Here is a 20,768-nt window from a genome sequence, read left to right as displayed (position 1 = left end):
AAATTTATGTCATTTTAGGTCACTATCCTTCCAATATCTGTTATTTGCAGCTGATGCAGTTGCTAACTGATTCCAGGGTGTCCACCATTAACCGTTCTAAACAGCAGGAGCAGTGCATGAAGAGGTGTAGCTAGAATGTAGGCTGAATCTTGGGGATCGACAAGAGCTGAGTCTGAAGAAGTACGGTAGGATCCTATCCACCCCATTCATTTTTTTTTTTTTAATTTATTTTTGGCTGTGTTGGGTCTTCGTTTCTGTGCGAGGGCTTTCTCTAGTTGTGGCAAGCGGGGGCCACTCTTCATCGCAGTGCGCGGGCCTCTCACTATCGCGGCCTCTCTTGTTGCGGAGCACAGGCTCCAGTCGCGCAGGCTCAGTAGTTGTGGCTCACGGGCCCAGCTGCTCCGCGGCATGTGGGATCTTCCTGGACCAGGGCTCGAACCCGTGTGCCCTGCATTGGCAGGCAGATTCTCAACCACTGCGCCACCAGGGAAGCCCACCCCATTCATTTATTCATATAGTTATTCATGAAACATTTACAAAGCACCTACTCTCTGCTGGATCCTGTGTGAAACACAGAGATGCAGACATGAATAAGACAAAGTCCTTGCTCTCAAGGAGCTCACAGGGGAAGACGGAGAATTAAACTCAAGTGCAAAACAGTGGAGAAGAGCAATGGCAGGAACATGCACCAGATGAGATGGGAGTACAAAGGACTTTTCTGGTTGCAAGTGGTGGAATCCCAACGTGTGCAAGCTAAGACCAAAAGAGTATGGGCTCCTATAGCCAAAAAGGAGGGACGGGCAGAGGAAGAATGTGGGCAGAGAGGATGTGTGAGCAAATGCAGGGAGGTGAGGAACAGTGTGGAGTGTGTGGAGAGCCGTGAGAGCTGGAGTGGCTGGAGCGTAAAGCACAGGGGAAGGAGAGGCAAGAAGGAGATGGAGATGCCCACGGGCCACGCCATGGGCTTGAATGCCAGGTCGTGGCATCTGGATGTCACTTGGTAGTTGCTGGGGAACTGTGGAGGGAGGGAAGCAGTTGTTAAAGAGAGGAATGCAGTGGTGAAATTTGGGTTTTAGAAGTATCACATTGACTGTGGATTAGAGGGTGAATTAGAGAAGGGCAAGACTGTGGTCAGGTAGTCCTATTAGGAAGGTATTGCAATAATACAGGTGGGATCATGGCGCTGTGCACATGAGGAGTGCCATGAAGATGGCCAGAAGGGGCTGTAATCAGGACATAGCAGTTAGAATCAGCAGGCTTGTGATTGATTTGAGGTGGGTGATGGTAGGGGGAAGAGGGAAGGACAAGATTCCCTGATTTCTGATGGAGGCAACTGCAGGTGGTAGTGGTGCCATTTACTGAGACGGGGATGCAAGAGAGCAAGTTGGAGGAAGATGGATTCACTTTGGGACACTGAGTTTGAAGGGTTTGTGGGACATTCTGGTGAAGATGGCCAGTGGGCATTTGGATATTTAGGCCTGTAGCTCCAGTGAGAGGCCTAATCTGGAGAGAGAAACACAGGAGCCATCAGAATCTACAAGGACATTGACAATGGAACCGTGGGAGTGGATGAGATCCCCAAAGGGCAGTCCTTAAGGTAGCAATTCTCAACAAGATGTGTGTGGGGTGGCATAACTCCCTGGAAGAGTGTTTGGAATCACCAGAGAGGTTTTCCAAAATTCACACCCAACCCTCAATTCCTGTAAATACTCTAGGCAGCATGACTAAGGGAAACTCCTGCTGATGAGGAGGTGACCTAGGGTAGGAAGGAATTTGAGACCATTGATAAGAGGAGGGTCAAGGTGGGCACAGAGATCAAAGGAAGAAGGAGCCAGAAAGGAAGAGAGTTTTTAGGAGACCCAGGAGAATGAGGTGCCCCAGGTGTTAGGATAGAGCAGTGATTCTCAGTTGTGAGTGTGCACCAGGGGTGCTTGTGAAAAATACAGATTACTGCCCTTCACTATTCTGATGCTGTGGGGTCTTGGAATCTGCATTGTAAAGAGTTCTGCAGGCACTATCTTTGGGGTGGAGAATTTCACGTAGATGGTTGTAGTCGACAGATTTATGCCAGCAGGGGGATGGGTCCACTAAGATAAAGACTAAAAGGGTCTATTGGATTCTGCTCTTCAGGAGGTCACTGGTAACCATGGAAGAGGGAATTTTGGTGGTGTCGTGGGAGTGGAAGCCAGATTGCAGTGGGCTGAAGAATGAATGGGAGGTGAGAAAGAGAAGACAGCAAATGTGGACCCCTTTTGGGAGAAGTTTGGATCAGAGGCGGAAGCAAGAGCTTCATCCCCCTCAAAGGCCACCTTCCATCTCTTGGAGAAACTCGGCAAAGAGGATTGAGGAAATCTGGAGGCTGAGTCAGATGTCCCGTGGACCCTCAGAACACACCAGGGAGGCAAGTTGGGAATTGGCAAAGGCCTGGCGCACCTCAAGCTTCCAAGACTCAAAACTAAACCTGCTGTGCCTGCCTTCACCTACCCATTCCAAATCCAGTCTACCATCTTCTCCATCCAAGTGATCTTTCCATAACCCAAATCTGCCCATGTTTCTGCCCTACTTAAAACCCTCCAGCAGCTACTTTCCCCCACTCTCACCTCACATCTCTGAACCTGGCATTCAAAACCCTACTTCCCTCTGCATCTTCACCTCCACTGTCTTCACCATCCCCCTTCCCACTTGCACCACGTTCATCATCTACCCAGGCCTCATGGAGCCACCAGCAGTTCCCCAGTGAACTGTGTGTACCCTCCTAGCCGCTGGTCATCTTAGACTCAGCCAACTCAAGCACCACCTCTTCTGAGAGTTAGTTCCTCCCTCCTTGGAGAGAACCAGCACCTTGCCCACACCTCTACCGGAGCACAGGTAGAATGAATTACTCTCTATTTGTTGACATGACTTTCCCCACACCGGACTGTGCCTTCTCTGGGACCAAGGTCCTCATCTTACTCCCCTCTGAATCATCAGCACCTGGCCAGGGCTGAGTTCCCAGTAAATGCCAATGGATGTGAAGTGGGGTTCCACCCAAAGTACCCATCATGATAGGGTAAATGGTTAAAATATGGAGCACCCCACTGACCCTTTGATCCACCAATCAAATAATTGAATCTGCAGGTTCTTCTCCCCTCCCCCCTTTCCCTTCTCCCTAGTTGTACTCATATGTTCAGATTAATTTCTCCTAAGGGAAAGAAAAGGCAGGCTCTGGACAATGGTATCTTTAGGTCAGATGGTACAATGTCTCCCACGGGCTAGGACTAGTCAACTATATGAGGGTGTGCTGCTGTGCGAGAGCCCCTGGGTTCCTTCTCCAGGAACTTAACCTTGATTTTTTCCTTTTCCAAGCTACTTAACCTCTCTGAACCTTAGTTCAGTTGGATGTGGTTACGAATACTATTCGAATAGTATTCGTAACCACATCCCATTGTGGTGAGAACCAGGTGCGATACTCATTGTAAAAGCCCTACATAATGCTACTTAATATTAGGCTTTTGAGATCCCAATAAAGTAGCATCTTAGGGTCACGACACCGACAAATTGCATTTGTTATTTCGAATGACTAAAAGAAACTCCCCAGGCAATACTGCTTTTCAAAGTTTCTCTAAAACGAGAACTTCTTAAGGTGCCCGGCTCCTCAGGCCCACTTAAGACAACTATAAGTGAAGCCCCACCTCCCCAACCTCTAAGCCACGCCCCTTTCCGTACAAATCTCTACGTTGTGGGCCCTTCAACATTGATTGACGTTTTTATTCACCAATAAGAAGTAAAATTTCTGTCAACGTCCGGTGAGGGGGGCAAGACTTCCTTGCTGTTGCTAACACACTCTTGTTTCCCTCCTTGACAACCCTGGCGGGGGTGTGCTCGCTGAGGCCCTGGCTCCGGCCCCCGCGGGAGCAGGTGAGGCCCGGGGGAGCGGTGGGCAGCCGGGCGGGGAGGGCCGGCGCGAAGGGGGGCCGGGAGGCATTGCGGGGCGGGCGGGGCCTCGCCCACCGCGGAGGCCCCACCTCAGCCTCCTGCCTGTTGGTCCCCAGTTCCAGGTCCTCCCAACCCCCATTTCCCTCCACCACCGCTTCGGGGACCTGCGAGTTCTGTCGAGACAGTTTCGCCGTCGCGACTCTGCAGGCCGCTCCTCCCTACCCTCCCGAGGTCCCCTCCAGCTTCACGATCCCACGTCCTCCCTAACCCAACTCCTCCTTGCGCCTTGATCCCACATCCTTCGCAGGGTAACCCCGTCCTCCCGCGGGTGGGCGGGTGGTCGCCATCGCCTCCACCCAGAGCGCTTGACTTGGGCAGTTGACGACGTGCTGGGACTCGAGGCTGGTCATTTCCCTTTTGGGCCTCAGTGTCCCTATTTGTAAACGGGAAGTTAGGTTGAATGATCTCTAAGGTCTCTTTGACGCTGACGTTCTAGGATGTGATTCTTTGACCCAACTGTAGGCTTCCCTGACGATGTGGTCCTTTTGGGAAGTTTCGGGTGTAGTGAAAAGGACTTGGCAAACCTAATTTGGATCCCCAATTACAGGACCCTAGCAAGTTACCTAATCTCTCTGGAGTCCAGTCTGAGTATATACAGAATTAGGATACTGCAGCACATCTCCTTTGGGGATTCTGAGGATAATATGAACTTCCTTCCTTTGTCTCTTATTTCCGCACATTTTCCCCGTCTGAGAAGTGTCACCAGCTCCCTTATGGTCAGCTGTCATTTCTCCGTTTCTCCTACAAATCCACATCTCTAGCTCTGATCTTTCTCCTGGGCTTCCATGGTTAGGGAGACTTTGGGAGTGGGGGTTGGAATAGAGATTGATATATTGATGTGGCACTTGGGCTTGATGGCCTGCCCCTGATAATTCATGATTCCATGATTCCCTGCTCCTGATGAGACACCTCCATTTGTGTATCTCTCCAACAGCTTAAACTCAGGAGTTCAAAAATCAGACCAGCCCGCATCTTTATCTATCCATCAGTTCTACCCGACTTCCCCTGTCTGTCTCAGTGGCATCACCATCCTCCTGGGGCATCCTCCGTCACTCTGCCATGCCCATCCCACTTAGGCAGTGTCAAGTCTTTGATTCTGCCTTTGATTCTCACACTCTCAAGGGTCTCACACTCTATGCCTAAAGCCACCATCCTGGTTCAAGTTTTTAATGCCCGTCACCCGGGCCATTGCTGTAGCTTCCTAACTGGTGTTCCTACCTCCAGTCTCTCCTGTTAACCCAGCCCACCAGAATAATTGCCCCAAAACACAACCATGTCACCAGCCCCCAAGACACTTCCAAAGGGCTTCTCTTTCTCCACTAAAAATATCCATACTTCTTAAGCCTGGGTCTTAGGGCCCTGCTATATGTCCACAACCTGACCCCAGTCTTTTTTCCCAGCCTACTTTCTCTTCTCTCCCTTGCCAAGTTCTGTCCTCAGGCCAAATTGGACTGTTGGACTTTCCCAGAAAATGCTTTGAGCTTTCTGCTTTGACGTCACTGTGTTTGTTCATCTCTCTGCCTGGAAGGTCTTGCTCACCTTGCCCCCCCCATCAGGATTCCCACTCACCTTTTAAGGTCTGACTCAAATGCTGCCCCTACCACCAAGCTTTTCTCGCTGTCCTCTGCCCACTCCAGAATTCTCCTATTTCCTCTATCTCTGCACCCGGCTTGTGACACTTACTGCTTTCTGCCATGAACCATAGTTAATTCCTTGTGTATGTGTGTTGCTCTGTCATATTGGATTGTATGCTCCTTGAAAGCAGAGACTGTCTCTTCTTTATAGCAGAGTCGTTGAAAAAGCTTAATCCTGAAGTCATATATAGCTGATTGAATCCTAGCTCCTCCGTTTATTAGCCGGGTGGAAAGTCACTTTGCTTTTCTCAGCCTGAGTGTTCATCAGAGAAGCAGGGATAATAGTGCCCGTCTGACAGAGTTCTTAGGGGGAGTAAATGAACACCCATCCTGTCGTCTTGCTCAAGGTCAGTGCTTAATAAATGTTATTGAATGGATTTGATAGGTCCTCTCCCTTCCCAGGGGGCAAATGAAATATAATTTAGTTACAGTTTAGATATTTGTTGGGCTTCTGCCATGTGTCAGACATTGGACTTGGTGCTCAGGAGGACAGAGCAAGTCCTTCAGCCCCAGGTGGTTGTCTGGACTCACGATGCACTGCTGAGTCGTGACTGCTTGTGAGATTGTCACCAGTAGTTAGCGATTGTGACTGATTTTTTTCAAAAAGTAAATCAGGGCTAACTCCAATTCATTTCTGTGATAACGTCGTTCTTAGTCCCTTACGTTCAAATCTGTTCTCTTGAGTGGGAAAGGAGGGGGTAGGTGGGAAAGTGGGGGGTGGGAGACTGTGTAATCTGCTGTCTGTAGTAAGCATCTGTTCTCCTGTGGAGCTGATGTCTGTGATAGTTATGGCTTTTTGTTGTACTTTGTATCCTGACAAAAATGTTTGGATTTGGGTGTGTCCATGAGGGTGTACCACATGAGTCAGTGTCGTTTATTGCATCATCTTATACACAAAGAAAATGTCTTGCTCTCTACCTCCCCATCTTTCTCTCTCCCTCGCTCCCTCTTTCTTTCCTTCCCTCCCCCTGGTTTAAGACACATCAGAAGTTTTCACTGGACCTCAGTGAAATGAGAAAAAATAAGGGTGATGTGAGAAAAAAAAGCCTTTGTGTGCATGAAAGGTAACTCTTTTCTTGAGAAGGACTGTTCTTTCTCCTGCGATCATCTCTTTCTTACTCTTAAAACTTTCTTTTATAGTAGATGATGCATTTTTTTAAATAAATTTATTCATTTATTTATTTATTTATTTTTGGCTGCGTTAGGTCTTTGTTGCTGCGCAGGCTTTCTCTAGTTGCGGCGAGCGGGGGCTACTCTTTCTGGTGGTGCACGGGCTTCTCATTGCTGTGGCTTCTCTTGTTGCGGAGCACGGGCTCTAGGCGCGCGGGCTTCAGTAGTTGTGGCACGCGGGCTTAGTTGCTCCGCGGCATGTGGGATCTTCCCGGACCAGGGATCGAACCCATGTTCCCTGCGTTGGCAGGCAGATTCTTAACCAGTGCAGCACCAGGGAAGTCCCAGATGCATTTTAAACTGTGAAATCCAGATCTTCTGTGTTGTTTCCTGACTTCACCACTGACATCTTAGACGAATGCCCTCAAGTCCTTAGGTTCCTTTCTCCTCACCTTACGAGCTTTGCCCTTTGTTGGCCAGAAGGCAGAGGGCAGACGTGTCAGGGAAAGGCAGGAGGATAACCAAGGTGCCGAGTGTGTGTGTAGCCCCCATACGGCTGGAAGTAGGAGGCCTGCCTGGACAGGGGGCTGGACCAGTGGCTGCCGAGGACTGACATTATTTGTGTTACTGTCTTGTTTCCTACTTGCTTGTGACAGGAAAGCAAGCACAGAAGGTAGCGTCAGAAGAATAGACGTGGGCTCCGATCCTGGCTCTGTCGTTGCTGGCTGTGTGCCCACAGGCCAGCCCCCAAACCTCTCTGAGCCCCAGTGTCTTTGTCTGAGAACTGGGAGCGGGTGCTGCCCCCACAGGTTGTTATGGGATGAAATGAGGCAGTAAGTGTGAAAGCGCAGTGTCACCACACCACAGCCCCCGGCCCAACTGTGTTTACCAAATTTCCTTGTGACTCCTTCCTGCTTCAGTACTAACAGCACCGGGGTGGGGAACTCGGTGAGTGTTGGTTTGTTTGGCCTAGCATTTAGCTGTTTAGTTGGCTGGGATATGAAGAAGGGCATTGCACTTCCCCTTCCTTCCACACCAGTAGCAAGAGCTGACATTTACTGTGAGGCAGAGTCTATTCTTAGGCCCAGTTTCCAGATGAGAAAACCAAGGCCTAGAGATGTAAACACTTATCCGAGACAGACCGAGGTGTGAAGTCAGACCTGCCTGTGGAGCACGATGCCGTGCTCCAAGCGTGTCCTCCCACCTCTCGGATGCCGGAAGGTGGTAAGGGGTGGCGAGCCGTGGTCCACGAGCCAAGTGTGTTCCAGGCGCTGAGTGGCTTGGGGTGGGGGTCGGGGTGCTGGCTGACACTTTTGGCCTTATTTCCCAGAATTCATTCATTTTTCCTTCCTCCTTCCCACATCCCCTAACCCTCTTAAGGATTCTTCCCAAACACTTCAAAAGCAAAATAATAAGTAGTGACTGAGGTCATTGCCACAGAAGAACAAGGGGCACAGGCTTTGACAAGAGGATGAGATGGAGAGCCCTGCCTCTGCCTCCTGTTGCCTAGGAGAAGCCTCGCATCAGACACGGGCGAGGCTGTGTAAAGCTCCAGAGGGGCCCTTGGGTAAGGAGGAGAATAAAGGGCAGAGTGGGAGGAAGGCTGCCACTGGCTCTGTGCGCCAGGACAGGCCCCGGGACGGTCGAGCTCTGGTACCCAGCAGATTCAAGTGCCCTGGCCAGGGGCACACTTACATTATTAAAGGGCTCTCTTTTAGACCTGACGCAACTTCTTCCTGGCCTGATCCTGTCAGGCACACACTCATTTGCATGGAAGATTTATAAGGTTATTAAAACCTCTAGTTCTGCTATTTTCGGTTGCATTCTATCAGCAGGGTTTTAAAATCGTGGCTGAAGGACTGTAGCTGTACTATAACGATACAGCATCATAAAAAATTCTCCTACCTCTCTGGATTTGGAAACACATCATCTATAACTGTTCCTTTTCATTCTGTGAGTCTCATTCCTTTTGGATCCGCAGGAGTACGTGCAGTGGGTAGGAAAAGTATTTGCAATCGTGATCCTGAATCAATGCGGTTGAATGCTATTGACGAAGTGCTGGCTGATTCCGTGGTTTCTGTAAGAGCAGTGCGATGCTGAGTGCAGAGAGCCCTGCGATTTCACAGCGCGCACGTGCATCTCCTTGCTGCTCTCCACTGCTCTCTGAGAATGAGAAGGCGGGATTATCCCATTTCACGGAGGAAACCAAGACTCAGGAGGTTAAATTACTTGCCCAAGGCTGCAAAGCAAGGAAGAGGGCTGAATTGATTTCAGTTATAGAGCTAGTATTCCAGCCTTAATATTCCGCCTCGTGATCCTGTACTTTCTCTTCTCTACAAGGTGATGTCCCCCCTAAAAAAAACTGTCCCAGTGGCTTTTCCACTTTGTTCCTGAAGAATGGCCTTTGGTAATACCTCTGAAGTCTTGTTTCATCAGGATTCCATGTGTTGAAGCAGAGTCCAAGCAGCGGTCACAGACCCTGACCTCCCAGAGGGCAGACGTAGGCACAATTGCCTCCGAGCTCCCCTCCACGCTAGTGCTTTTTAGCCCAGAGGATGAATTGAATTGAGTTGACATATTCAGGTGGAAGGGGCCTAAGCAGCTGCTTCAGCATTGTAAGTTGTTCCCACTTGAAAACCTCAGGAGGCGGTGGAAGCTTAAAGCCCTTGTTCTTTTTTCATCAGTGTGGCCTGCACCTTCTGTCACCCCTTGATGATGTGGAGGAGGAGGCAGTAAAATGGCCTTTACCGAAGACAGCTAGGGGGACAGGGTGCAATGGGACCCTAACATTAATGAGAAAGGACGAAATGATTCACTGGCTTTTGTGGAATAAGAAACTTCAGCAGAGAGGACAATGAGATTGTACTTGGTAATTTGCAGGCTTATATGTAGAGACAAACAGAAACTGCTAATATCTGAGTGGTACAAATGCCCAGATGATGAGGTAAGAGGAGTTGTCCATCCGCTGGGAACTCAGAACATACCCAATGCTGTGGGGCGTGGGGTCGGTGCCAGGCTTCCAGCCTCGCTCAAGGGAGCCGACCACACAGAGTGGCGCTGAGGACTTCTGCAGCATCAGAGGGTGGGGTAAGATTGAGAGCACAGCCCAGAAAAAGTGCACGGAAAGCTCAAGGCTTGGCCAAACAAGGGTCAAGTTAGCATTGGACCAGTAGACACTGAAAGGGAAGATCAAACGTTCCTCTCACTGCTGGGCTCATAGGAGCCGTGCTAGTGGTCACGCCCTAGAGGTCAGGCGTGTGGGCGCCCGCTACGTGTCGTTGCCGTGTGGAGGCCTTGTGAGGAGGGGTTGGGGTGACCGTGCCCAGATCAAACCCCAGCTTTGCCGCTCAGTAGCTGAGTGACCCTGCATTCGTGCAGGCCCTAATATCGTGGGGTCGTTGGTGGCATGAGGCTGAGTAAATACACGTGGAACGCTTAGAACAGTGTCTGGCCCACAGGAAAGCCAAGAGACGTCACTCGTCGTTACCTGCCCGTTAGTCACTACGCTAGGCGTCTTCAGGGTTCGGTGGCCGTGCACTGAAAGCATATTTATTTGGAAACGTGAGACGTGCTGGAATAACATTATTTGGCTGTATTTGTCCAAGAAGGATGGTTACAAAGGGCTTAACGACATGGCAGTTTGTATTTATTTGTATTAGTAGTACTTCTGAGGTTAAAAGTTCTTTGAATTACAGGATAAAGAGAAATACCAGAATTTCCGGCACTGCTTCCAGTCCTTTAGGATCCAGGCCCGTCTCTTTAGAAAAAGCCCCATCTGTTTTTCCATAACTAGATTTGGAAAGAAAAAAAAATCTATACATGTGTATTAGGCTTTATAACTTTTCAGTCATATCCTTGTGTGATTGCCCCAGGAGCCAGAGGGAGGGAAGGACAATTCACTGAATGCCTACCATGTGCCTGGCGTACACTGTCTCATTTGATTCTCATAACAGCCCCTTGAGATAGATTGGACTACCTTCGTGTTACTGATGAGGCATCTGAGGTCCAAGGCCATGCAGCTAGTGAGCGGTAGGACCAGTACTGATGCCTAAGCCTCCCAACTCCTGGGCCAGCCAGACAGGTGGCCTGAGGGAGTGGATGAGAAGAGCTGGGCTGCCAGGCGTGCCAGGGAGGGCACAGAGCATTGCTGGTCCCATTCCTCCCACAGAGCAGGGACCTGCGGAAGGAGGCACTTGTTTGCCCATAAACCCAGGACTGTTGAACGTGACCTGACATCTCACTTCCTAACCACGTCTGCTGGGGAGCAAGGACTGCGTACATAGTGGGCATGCAGAGAAGCTACGTTCGTTAATTGCGAGCTCAAGGCTCCACCCTCGGCCTGGCCCGCAGTCAGTATTTGTCTTGATGATGACAGTGTGGGCTTGCAGCATCGTACCAACGTGTTCTTAACTGGGTCCCAGCATCTCGTGTTGACTCATCCTCCCGTCTGCAGACTTGCTGGCCATTTGGAAAAGGATGCAGAGGAGTTGAGATGGGGAGGTGTCAGATTGTTACTGAGACATTTCTAATTTGCGATGTATGGTTTTCAAGCCAACTCGTTTCTCCTGGTTTTTCCTGTTTTCTACAGCACCCCTTGGGGAAAGGCATTTTCTGCTCCCACCAAGCTGGCTGGGCCTGCTTCCTGAATCTCCTGGGTGTGTCTTAATTACCAGTCCCAGCACCTCCTGAAAGCCCCACTCTCTCCTCCTGGTCACAGAGGAAGGATCATGGGAGAAACAGAAGGGAAGAAAGATGAGGCTGATTATAAACGACTGCAGACCTTCCCTCTGGTCAGGGTAAGCCCCGGAGGAGGGAGGCAGGCCCCACAGAACCTTAGAGAGAGGCAGGGGGAGCTTGTCCCCTGCAGAATAGCAGTGGGAGGAAGTTAAGAAGGGCTCTGCTGGCCAGACCTAGAGACCGAGGGGTCAACAGTGATTCATTCTTTCATTCATTCATTCATTCGACAATTATTTATTTAGGCCACCTACTATATATCGGGCACTGTTCTAGGCACTGTGGATATAGGAGTGAACAAGGCAAAGGCCTGGCCCACATGAAAGAAAGGTTTAAAGAACATAATTTCAGGTAATGAGTGCTATGAAGAAGAATAAAGCAGGTATAAGGGGCTGGAGAATAGAGGATGGCTTCTAGAGAGGTTTCTCTGAGCAGAGACCTGAATAAAGTTAGGGAGCAAGCCTTGTGAAAGTCTGGGGGAGAACACTCCCCAAGCAGGGGAAGCAGCAGGCACAGAAAGCCTGAGTAAGCTCAGCATTTGGGAGGAACAGAAAGAAGGCCAGCGTGGCTGGAACAGGGTGCTGAGGGGGTGGCAGGACGTGAGTGTCAGCGTGACAGCAGGGCCAGGCCTCAGAGACCTGGGGGCCACGGTGAGAAATGTGGATTCTCTCCTGAGTTCAAAGGGGAACAGTAAAGAGCTTTAAGCAGAGGAGTGGGAGTACGGTGATCGGTTTTACGTTCAGTATTTCTAAAAGGTCACTCTAGCTGTTGGAAGGAGAATGGATTTGGGGGAACCAGGGTGGAAGTGGGGAGACCAGTCAGGATGCTATTGCAGAGGCCCAGAGAGATGAGGGTGGCCGAGTCCAGGTCACAGAGTAGAGGTGGCAAGACATGGTAGGGTTCTGGACAGATCTTGAAGGTAGAGCAGTAGAATTCACTGGCGCATTGGATGCTGGGTACGAGGGAAAGCAGGCCAAGGGTGACTGCTAGGGTTTATTTTGTCCTGAGCGTGGGAGAGAAAACTGTGTCGATTACCAAGAGAGGGAAGACGGAGGAATAGGTTTGTGGGAAAAATCAAGAGTTACCTTTCAGACATCTGAGGTTGTCAAGTAGGCAGTTGGACATGGGAATCCGGAGCCCAAAAAAGAAGTTAAAGCTAAGGACGAACGTGTGGGAACCCTCCCCGCATAGAAGGTGTATAAATCCATGGAGCAGGGTGGGGTCCCTAGAGAGCAGATAGCTGGAGAAGAGGCGAGGGTGGAGACGAAGCCCAGAGGAGGCGAGACATCCAGCAAAGTGGCCCGAGAAGGAGCACCCAGAGGGGCAGGAAGAAAAGCAGGAGCCCTCAGAGGGGCCACACCACCTCTTCAGGCTTCTGGGCGAGTCAGCTGTGCTCTGAGGCTACTGGTACACCGTTCCCGTGGCCGGCAGGCTCCTGCCTGGGCCAGCCTTCATCCCGTGTCTGTCGCTGTAACACGTTGGTCGCACAGGGGCCCGGGGCGTAAGAGCTCGCAAGGCTTAGCTTGATTCCGTCAGGAGATAGGTCATCTCTCTGGGCTCTGCCCGGGGCTGTGCCGGGGCAGCTCCCCGGTGTCCGCGCCTTACGCTTGGGACAGAGGCCAGCCCAGAAGGCAGGTCACAGGCTGAGGCTCTCTCTGTTTGTCCCCTGCCTTGTCTCCAGCACTCGGACATGCCAGAGGAGATGCGAGTGGAGACCATGGAGCTGTGTGTCACGGCCTGTGAGAAATTCTCCAACAACAACGAGGTATTGCCATCCGTGCAGGCGGCCCCTCGTGTCTCTGGTGACCCCTGTGGCCCCAGTCCCCACAGCCAGCTCCAGAGAGTCCTGCTGGGACCAGGCTAGAGCCTTCCTTGGAAGCATTCGGACCGTGGGGAAGGCCGGTGAGGGGAGACACCGGTGCTGTCTCCGGCACTGATCGATGCTCACGCCCAGCCCTAGAGGGAGAAGAGCCAGAGGGCTTTCCGTGACGCCCCTGCCCATGTTCCCAGTCTCAGGTGGGCTGCTGAATAGGGTACCTTTCCCCTTGGCTCCATCCCAGTGGAGAACAGAGGCCCGCCCACGCATTCGTTCATGTATCCATTCATCCATGCAAAAAAGATGTTAAACACATCCCTGTGCCAGGCACCGTTCTAGGTGCCGGCGATAACGACAAATCGGCATCGACACAGGGATGTCATTCATCAGTCTGGTGGTGAGCGAGAAAGAAGTCAGTGTCATGGCAGCTTGGGTGAGGCAGACCCTGGCTAGTGAGGACCCAGGCTTCGGGCCGGGGAGGCCCAAGTGCACATCGCATCTCCAGCCCCTCCTAGCTCTTGAACCTTGCACAGGCCATTTCTTATCACCCAGTGGCCTAGTCTATGGCCAGGGGTAAGGACGCTGCCTCCGCGCTGGGCGGTCGTGAGGAGACACGTGCTGAGATGGTGTGGGTGAGCTGCCCGGCACGGTGAGGGCGCTGCCAGTGCACAGCAAGTGCCTGAGCACGGGGGCTCACCCCGCAGAGGCTGGGCCTCGCCCCACGCCCAGACCTCTTCTCGAAAGAGCGAGTGCGGGAAGGAGGGAGCCGGGCCAGCTTCTGTCCCAGAGCCCACCACACCCATCGGGGAAAAGCCTTTCTGCTCCCTGAGGGCAAGCCTGACACCTCGTGGTGACGATGGTAATCCGTGCAGTCTGCAGTGTGCTCTCCGGGGGCTTGTTCATTCTGTGCTGAGAACAGCCCTGTGGCCCTGGCACTGGACGCGGGCACTAAGGGCAGAGCCCGAGCTCCAGCCTGGGGCCCTGTGTCAGGCCCGATGCCCGCTCTGCCACCTCGCCAGTGTCTTCTGACTGATGAGATAGTGTCTGGGTTTCCGTCCCTGTGTAACGACAGCCCCTGGCAGGAGGGGGCCCGTGCGGAAACCCTGTCCGAAGGTTCCGTAAGCAGAGCAGCAATATCAGGCAACAGGCCTCTCCCTTGCCAAGACTTCTGCTTTCCGGAGAGGTGTTGACTCATGCCCACTCTCTCCCTCTCTGACGAGCACCCTCTTGGTTCCAGAGCGCCGCCAAGATGATCAAAGAGACCATGGACAAGAAGTTCGGCTCCTCCTGGCACGTGGTGATCGGCGAAGGCTTCGGCTTTGAGATCACGCATGAGGTGAAGAACCTACTCTACCTGTACTTCGGGGGGACCCTGGCTGTGTGTGTCTGGAAGTGCTCCTGACACTGTCCCCCGCCCCTGCCCCCGTCCCCCGCAGGCCTTTTCCTGCTGTTCCTCTGGGATGGGGAGCAGCCCCAGGCAGGTCCTGACTTTCCAAAGGAAAGCCGGGGTCTTTTCTCTTGTCCTGTGTACCGTTTCCTGAGCCGCGCCCGGTGTGTGAATTTGTTGACATCTCTGTCCCCAGGCTCGCAGCCATCTCACGCTGAGTCCCAGGGTGTGAGGGGGTGGCAGGGGAGGGGTGGGGAGATGTGACAGGGTAGAAGGAGCGGGGGAGATGGAACTTCTCGCACTGGGACACGCCAGCCCCGCCTCTCCGAGTGGCTGCTCACCCCTCAGAGCCCGGGAGCCCCCTCGCTCCCACCCACAGCACTGCAGGCAGGCGTCCGCTGTCCTCGGCTGTACAGGCCATATGCAGATGGCCTCGAGAGGGAGTCTCTCCTCGGGGGTCGCTGGCGCTTCTCTCCTTGTCCTCCGGAGAAGTGGTGACCCCCACCCCGCCCCAGAAGCCCCTTTCCCGGCCTGACCCCGGGCTGAACAAGCCACTGCATCTCGTTGGGCCGACAGCTTCACAGCCCCGGGCTTTGACGTGAGGACCGAGCAGCCTGTCCCCCTCCGTCCCCTCCCCGCTCCCCAGCCGCCAGGCCGCGTGAACCTGTTACCTTGCCTCACCCGTGCAGTTGGTAACCAGTGGCTGAGGGTGCAGGAACTGCGACTGCGCCGTTTCTCGAAGTGTCACTGACCTCCGGTGAGACGCCTGAGCCAGGGGTGCCCTCGCCGTGAGGCCTGTTTCAGCAGGGAAACCTGGCCTGCCACTTACTTCTCATCAGGGACCGCATGCTGATTTGTACTTCTTATCTCTGCTGGGTTTTCTATATTCTTTTTGAGTGTGGGGAGAAGGGTTTTAGTAGAAGGGTGAATCCTATTTTACACAGCGGTCTTATTTATATGAATGTCTTGGTTTTTACTATTAAAATAACCAAAAACTGACCTTGATCTACAGTCTCTTGAGGTTGGGGGGAAGGCAGGCTCAGTGTCCTCAGGCTGTGCTGGGTCCCAGGAACCCGGAGAAGCTTCTGGCTGGACCGCAAGGCTGCCGGAAACCCTGTGCCCAGGCACAACCCCGCGTGCCCAGGCCCTGCCCCCCCGCCGTTCCGTCACGGGTGCGGACTGAGTGCAGTTGGATGGGGCCCCGTGGATACTGACTGAGACACCGTTGGTGGCCAACCTGAGCCACTATAAAGACGTTTTCGGTCTCACATAATGTAGTTCAGTTCAAAGATGTTTATTCAGCAGCACTGAGTGCCAGGCCCCGGGAATGGGGACACAAAGATGGAGAAGCCACAGACCCTGCCCTCAGTGAGCTCACAGTCTATCGCAGAAGAACACTTGAACCCAGTTGTTTCAACTGGATGTGAAAAGTGGTGTGATAAAAGAGAGGACAGGACGTGGTGGGGTGGAAGGAGGGGCTCCGTGCCCAGCCCGGAGAGTCACGGGGGGCCTCCGGTGGGTGAGCCCCGAAAACCAACTCTGGAAGGGAGAGGGATTTTCCCCAGGGAGGAGATGCTTCAGGCCAAGGGGCGGTGGGGACAAGCGCACAGAGGCGGAAGTGGCTTGAGGATGAGGGGCTGCGCTGCAGGCCCGAGAAGCCCCTTCAGCTCAGGGGCTGGCTCCAGACTCTGAGTCTCACACCCCAAAACGCCGGGTCTGGGCGGGGCTGGGACAGCCTGTCCTCCTCCCCAGCCCACTGTCCCTGCGCTCACGGGGCCTCCTGAGATGGCCCACCTAGGACATTCAGGCCTGGCAGGCCTGGCCCCCGGCCCAGTCACAGCCTGCTGAGGCTGAGTCCAGTTGTAACAGGTTCTGTCAGCAGCTCTGCTGGACGGCACCCTGTCAGTCAGCTGAGCTCTGCTCAGAGACCCGAGCGGCTGAGCAGGGAGAGGAGCACCGTCGGTCCACTTGAGAACCTCACAAGTGCTCGCTGAGTTGCCGCTGTGCGTGGGGTCCTGAGCTCAGTGCAATGGGGCAGAAAAGAAGGAGAAGTCAGGGTCCCTGCCCCAAGGCTGACCATCAGGATCTAACTGTGGAGCGGGTCCTGGCCCTCTGGGACTTGGGGGGCGCGAGGGGCAGCTCCTTGACCTCAGACCTGCGCTGGCCCAAGCCCTGTGCCACGCCGGGTGCTGCCGGGAGATTGGCGAGGCGTGCAGATGGGAGTACAAGGAGAGGGGGCGCCGAGGCCTGGAATAGCTCTGGTTTAGTAACTGCCGGCTTCGCGGCTGTTCTCTCCTTTAATCCGCCACACGTGGGTGCCAAAAAGTAAGACAGGCTCAGCCTGCATCCCAGGCAGTGGGGTGGCAGTGGGGAGTGTGGGCTCTGAGGTCCACAGACCCGGCTCAGGCCCAGCCCTGCTCTTCCTAACCTCTCTGTGCCTCAGTTGCTTTGTCTATAAAATGGGGATAAAAGGAACCAGCTCCTGAGGTTGCTGGGAGTCTCAGGCCTGCACCTGGAGCAGGTGGTACCCCTGTGGTGTACACTCTGCGTGCTTGGGCGTGCTACTCTCCTCCCAGCTGGAGATGGGGTGCTGACACCCAGCTCCCCCAGGACGGGGTGGAAATTCAGCAAGGTTTTACAAGCCGGCACTGTACTGAGTGCCGGCCCCAGCAGGCACTCAGTACAGTGGTGCCACCTCTGTCTGCTGCGGCGGGCCCCTCCTCACTCGCCTCCCCCTCCTGCTCCCAGAGGGCGGTGTGCCCGCTGTCGAGATCGGGCCAGGTGACCCGGGACCGTCACAGCTGTGTTTCCCGGGCACTTCTTCTCTTGACCTCAGTGGCTTTCCTTCCCTCTGCTCCCTGAGACCTGTGCCAGCCATGGTCACCCTGACCTTCCTCACAGGCCCCTCCTTGCTCATGGCCAGTGATTCAACAAGCATTTGCTGACAGGGGCTGCAGCAGGAGAGGGTCATGACGGTGAGGAACGCATCGGAACACACCGGCCTTGGCAGTGAGTGCTGGCAGTCCACTGAGGGTGGCAGACCCAGGAGCAGAAAAGCAGGATGCATTTAAGTAATCTGCTAGCAGGGAGGGACGGTGGGGTTCAGGGGAATGTGGGGTTCGGGGAAGGGAGCAGCTCTCCCTGCCCGGGGCACTGGGGGAGGTGTCACAGAGGAGGTGGCATTGAACTAGGCCGTGGCATTTCCAGGGGAGGGATGAGACGGGGTGGCGGGGGGGGGGAACGCCTGGGGAAGGCACCCTCGGGGGAGGGGGCAGGAGCACGTGCAGAACAGCGGGGGCCTGAGGACGCTGGTGAGATGGATGTTGGGGGCAGTGGAGGATTTGGGCTTGGAGCTCCCCAGAGGGCGGAGGGAGGAGGAGCGGCTAAAGGTGAGGGGCTTCTGGGCTTGAGGGCGAGGAAGCTTCCAGCTGCTGAGCGTCCCCCCCTGGCAGGCACTGGGCTCCCTCCCTTCTGCCCGCGGTGTCCTGCATCCTCCACAGACCTCCGAGGTGGCAATCACTGTCCCCATTTACCAATGAAGAAACTGAGGCTGGGCGGGCGGGGTATCTTGCCCAGGTCCAGTTAGGAAGTGACTTCAGCCGGGACCTAGACCCCGGCCTGCCGCCCTCAGCGGCCCTGCTCGTCAGGGCACGAGCTGTGTTCACAGGCCTGCTGTTCACCTCCCGCCCAGTGGAGAGCGGGGGTCCCCACGGCCAGTCCGCGCCTCCGTCCGTCGGGCTCCCCGCGGCTTCCTTGCGCCGGCAGCAGGCCTCCACCTCCCCTCTGCTCGGCCTGCCGCAGCCCCGGACGTTCACTTGATGGTGGCAGCGACCACAGCCCTGCAGCCGCCGCCAGCCCCGGCCCCTCCGGTGCCGTCTGTGTGTGGGCAGCGGTGACTCGCCCACCGGCACCTCAGTCCCCTCTGCCGGGCCCAGCCAGAGTCGGCGTAGGGGAGACCGCAGCCTTCTCTGGACACGTCTGGAGGCCGAGTCACAGGGCCCGGCCCTCCGCCTGGGAGAGCAGTGCGTGCCGGCCAGGGGGAATGAAACGCTGGTCCCCCCACCGGGGCCCCACAGACGCCAGAACCGCAGGCCTCACCAGCGGGGGGTCGTGGGAGGGGAGCAGGGGCACCAAGGCAGTCAGTGGGAGAAGACGAAGAGCAAGGACTTGGTAACGGGGCCCGTGGCAACCAAGGCGGCACGCATGCTGCCAAGGGGACAGGCTGCCTTTGAAGCTCGCGGTGGGCCTGTGGAGGAATCTTCTGGTGAATATTTAATGTTGTCTTGGAAGTGGTGCAGAGAAGCTCCAGGATCCCGCTTAGCCTACTTCCTGCTCCTCTGGCGAACAGAGCCTACGGGCAGGGAGGGGGTGTCCCCTTGGCTTGTGGGGTCCCAGGCCAGCGTCTCCCCCTCCCCGCAGCAGGACTGACAGAGCTGTGAAGCAAGGCTTAGCTCCTCGAGAACAGGGAGCAGGAACGTCGGATGGTGTCCTTCAGGCCCCTCCCCCAGGTCTGCGAGGGGAATTGTTCAATTTTAGCCATAAGCCACCACCCTGTTCTATTTTCCTTTTGTTCTCCTCATCTCATATTTAAAGCAACCACCTCCCACTGCCAGCTGCTGTCTTCAATCCTTAGAAAGATGGGGCGGGGGGGTGGGGTAGAAAGAGAGCAAGCTTAGGAGGCAGAAGACCTGAATTAGTATTCATAATATTGCCAAACTATTGGGTGCCCCGAGTGTGCCAGGCCCTGCACTAAGCATTTTCCAAACTCTATCTCATTTAAGTCGTACATCCCCCCTGTGAGGAGGTACTCTCAGTATCCCCCTTTTACAGAGGAGGCATCCCAGAGAGGTCAAGCTCCGGGTCACACAGCCAGGATTCACCGTAGGCCTACAGGACACCAGAGCCCAGCTCTTAAACCTCTCCGGGAGTCTGCCCGCCAGCTGGGACAGCCACTCTGCTTCTCAGATCTCAGCTTTCTCACCTGCAAAATAGGGTTCCCAGCTTCTGCCCTGCCTCCTTCCCAGGGTTACTGTAGGGCACCAAGGAGATGGTGGCCATGGAGGTGGAATTGCTTTAAGGTTAGAAGTGCCAACTGGGGATTGGGGTCAGGGCCAGTCTGGGGAGCCATCTGCTGCCCGTGGGCCCCCACTTCCACTGGGAGACTTGGGAGTCTGCAAGGTTGGGCTCAGCAGGGCAGGTAGGCAATTGCCTCCAAGGCCCTGTCGGCACCGGTGCCCTGCAGGGTCAGAGCGTGAGAGGCAGGGTGACCACACACACACACATCCAGTGGCCAAGGATCCCAAACAGCCGGGACCAGACCTTCTGCCCTGAGCCGGAAAAGACAGTCCCAATAGCAGGCTGTGTCTGTCCTTCCAGCCTCAAAATGGCCCATTGAAGTGAGCCGGGTAAATTCCGTGAGGATCCCCTGCCCTAACAGTAGGGAAATGGCTTCATAGAGAACTTGGGATGTGCCAGAAGCGGAGGCTGGCCTGGGGCAGAGGTTTCCCCTCCACATACCAATAGCCTCAGAGACGTGGTAAGAGTGGTGCCAGCTCCTCTAGGACTCTCCCCCCTGTGGTCCCTGGACACTCCATCTAGAGGGTCACTTTGTGTCCCCACTGTGCCTCATCTTCTGTCCTGGTATCTACACTTGCTACATTTTATTGACTTGATGGTGGAGACTATGGCTTATCTCTCTATCACAGGGCCTGATATGTATCAAAGATGCATTGTGACTAGTGAGCAAGTGAATAAAGATGGTTGGAGGGAGGGAGGGAGGGAGGGTTGGATGGATGGATGGATGGATGGATGGATGGATGGATGGATGGATAGATGGGTGCTAAATGAGAGGAAAAGTCTTCCCCGGGAAGCTCAGAGCAACAGGGCACACGAGGCAGGCACATCAGTGACAGCTGGGTCAGGGGCGTCCCTTGATTCCTGATGCTCTCGGCCAAATTTCCTGGCCCCTCACAGGAGGCCTCAGGTTTATTTGGGACTGAGAAAGTCACTCCCCTTTGATCTGGTTCTTAAGAAAAGATGAAGACTCAGAAGCAGCATGAGTGGGTTCCCAAGGCTGGAAGATCTTGCTAAGCAGCAGCAAGAAGAGCATCCG

The 20,768-nt window shown here is 54.3% G+C and overlaps 1 protein-coding gene across 3 annotated transcripts; it reads left to right on the top strand.

Moving 5' to 3' along the window:
- The first annotated feature begins 3,795 nt into the window (after positions 1-3,795).
- Positions 3,796-15,655, top strand: DNAL4 (dynein axonemal light chain 4). Of its 3 annotated transcripts, none has more exons than XM_068560404.1 (5): positions 3,796-3,897; positions 11,308-11,515; positions 13,135-13,218; positions 14,507-14,605; positions 15,346-15,655. In XM_068560404.1, exons 2-5 carry the CDS (start codon positions 11,447-11,449, stop codon positions 15,361-15,363), a joined length of 270 nt encoding a protein of 89 aa, XP_068416505.1. In that variant the 5' UTR covers positions 3,796-3,897; positions 11,308-11,446; the 3' UTR covers positions 15,364-15,655. The 3 variants fall into 3 exon arrangements, with proteins under 3 accessions (XP_068416505.1, XP_068416504.1, XP_068416503.1); XM_068560403.1 differs by having other exon boundaries at positions 15,233-15,655; XM_068560402.1 differs by having other exon boundaries at positions 14,507-15,655.
- The last annotated feature ends 5,113 nt before the right edge of the window (positions 15,656-20,768 follow it).

The sequence above is a fragment of the Eschrichtius robustus genome, chromosome 13 (genome assembly GCF_028021215.1).
Source record: "Eschrichtius robustus isolate mEscRob2 chromosome 13, mEscRob2.pri, whole genome shotgun sequence".
NCBI lineage: Eukaryota > Metazoa > Chordata > Mammalia > Artiodactyla > Eschrichtiidae > Eschrichtius > Eschrichtius robustus.
The sequence above is the reverse complement of the archived record's forward strand: the minus strand, read 5'-3'. Positions and strand labels throughout refer to the sequence as shown.

Coding starts and splice junctions, on each gene's coding strand:
- DNAL4 (XM_068560402.1), top strand. CDS start 11,447: ATGGGAGAAACAGAAGGGAAGAAAGATGAGGCTGATTATAAACGACTG. Junction 11,516..13,134: donor AGACCTTCCCTCTGGTCAGG/GTAAGCCCCGGA, acceptor CCTTGTCTCCAG/CACTCGGACATGCCAGAGGA. Junction 13,219..14,506: donor AATTCTCCAACAACAACGAG/GTATTGCCATCC, acceptor TCTTGGTTCCAG/AGCGCCGCCAAGATGATCAA.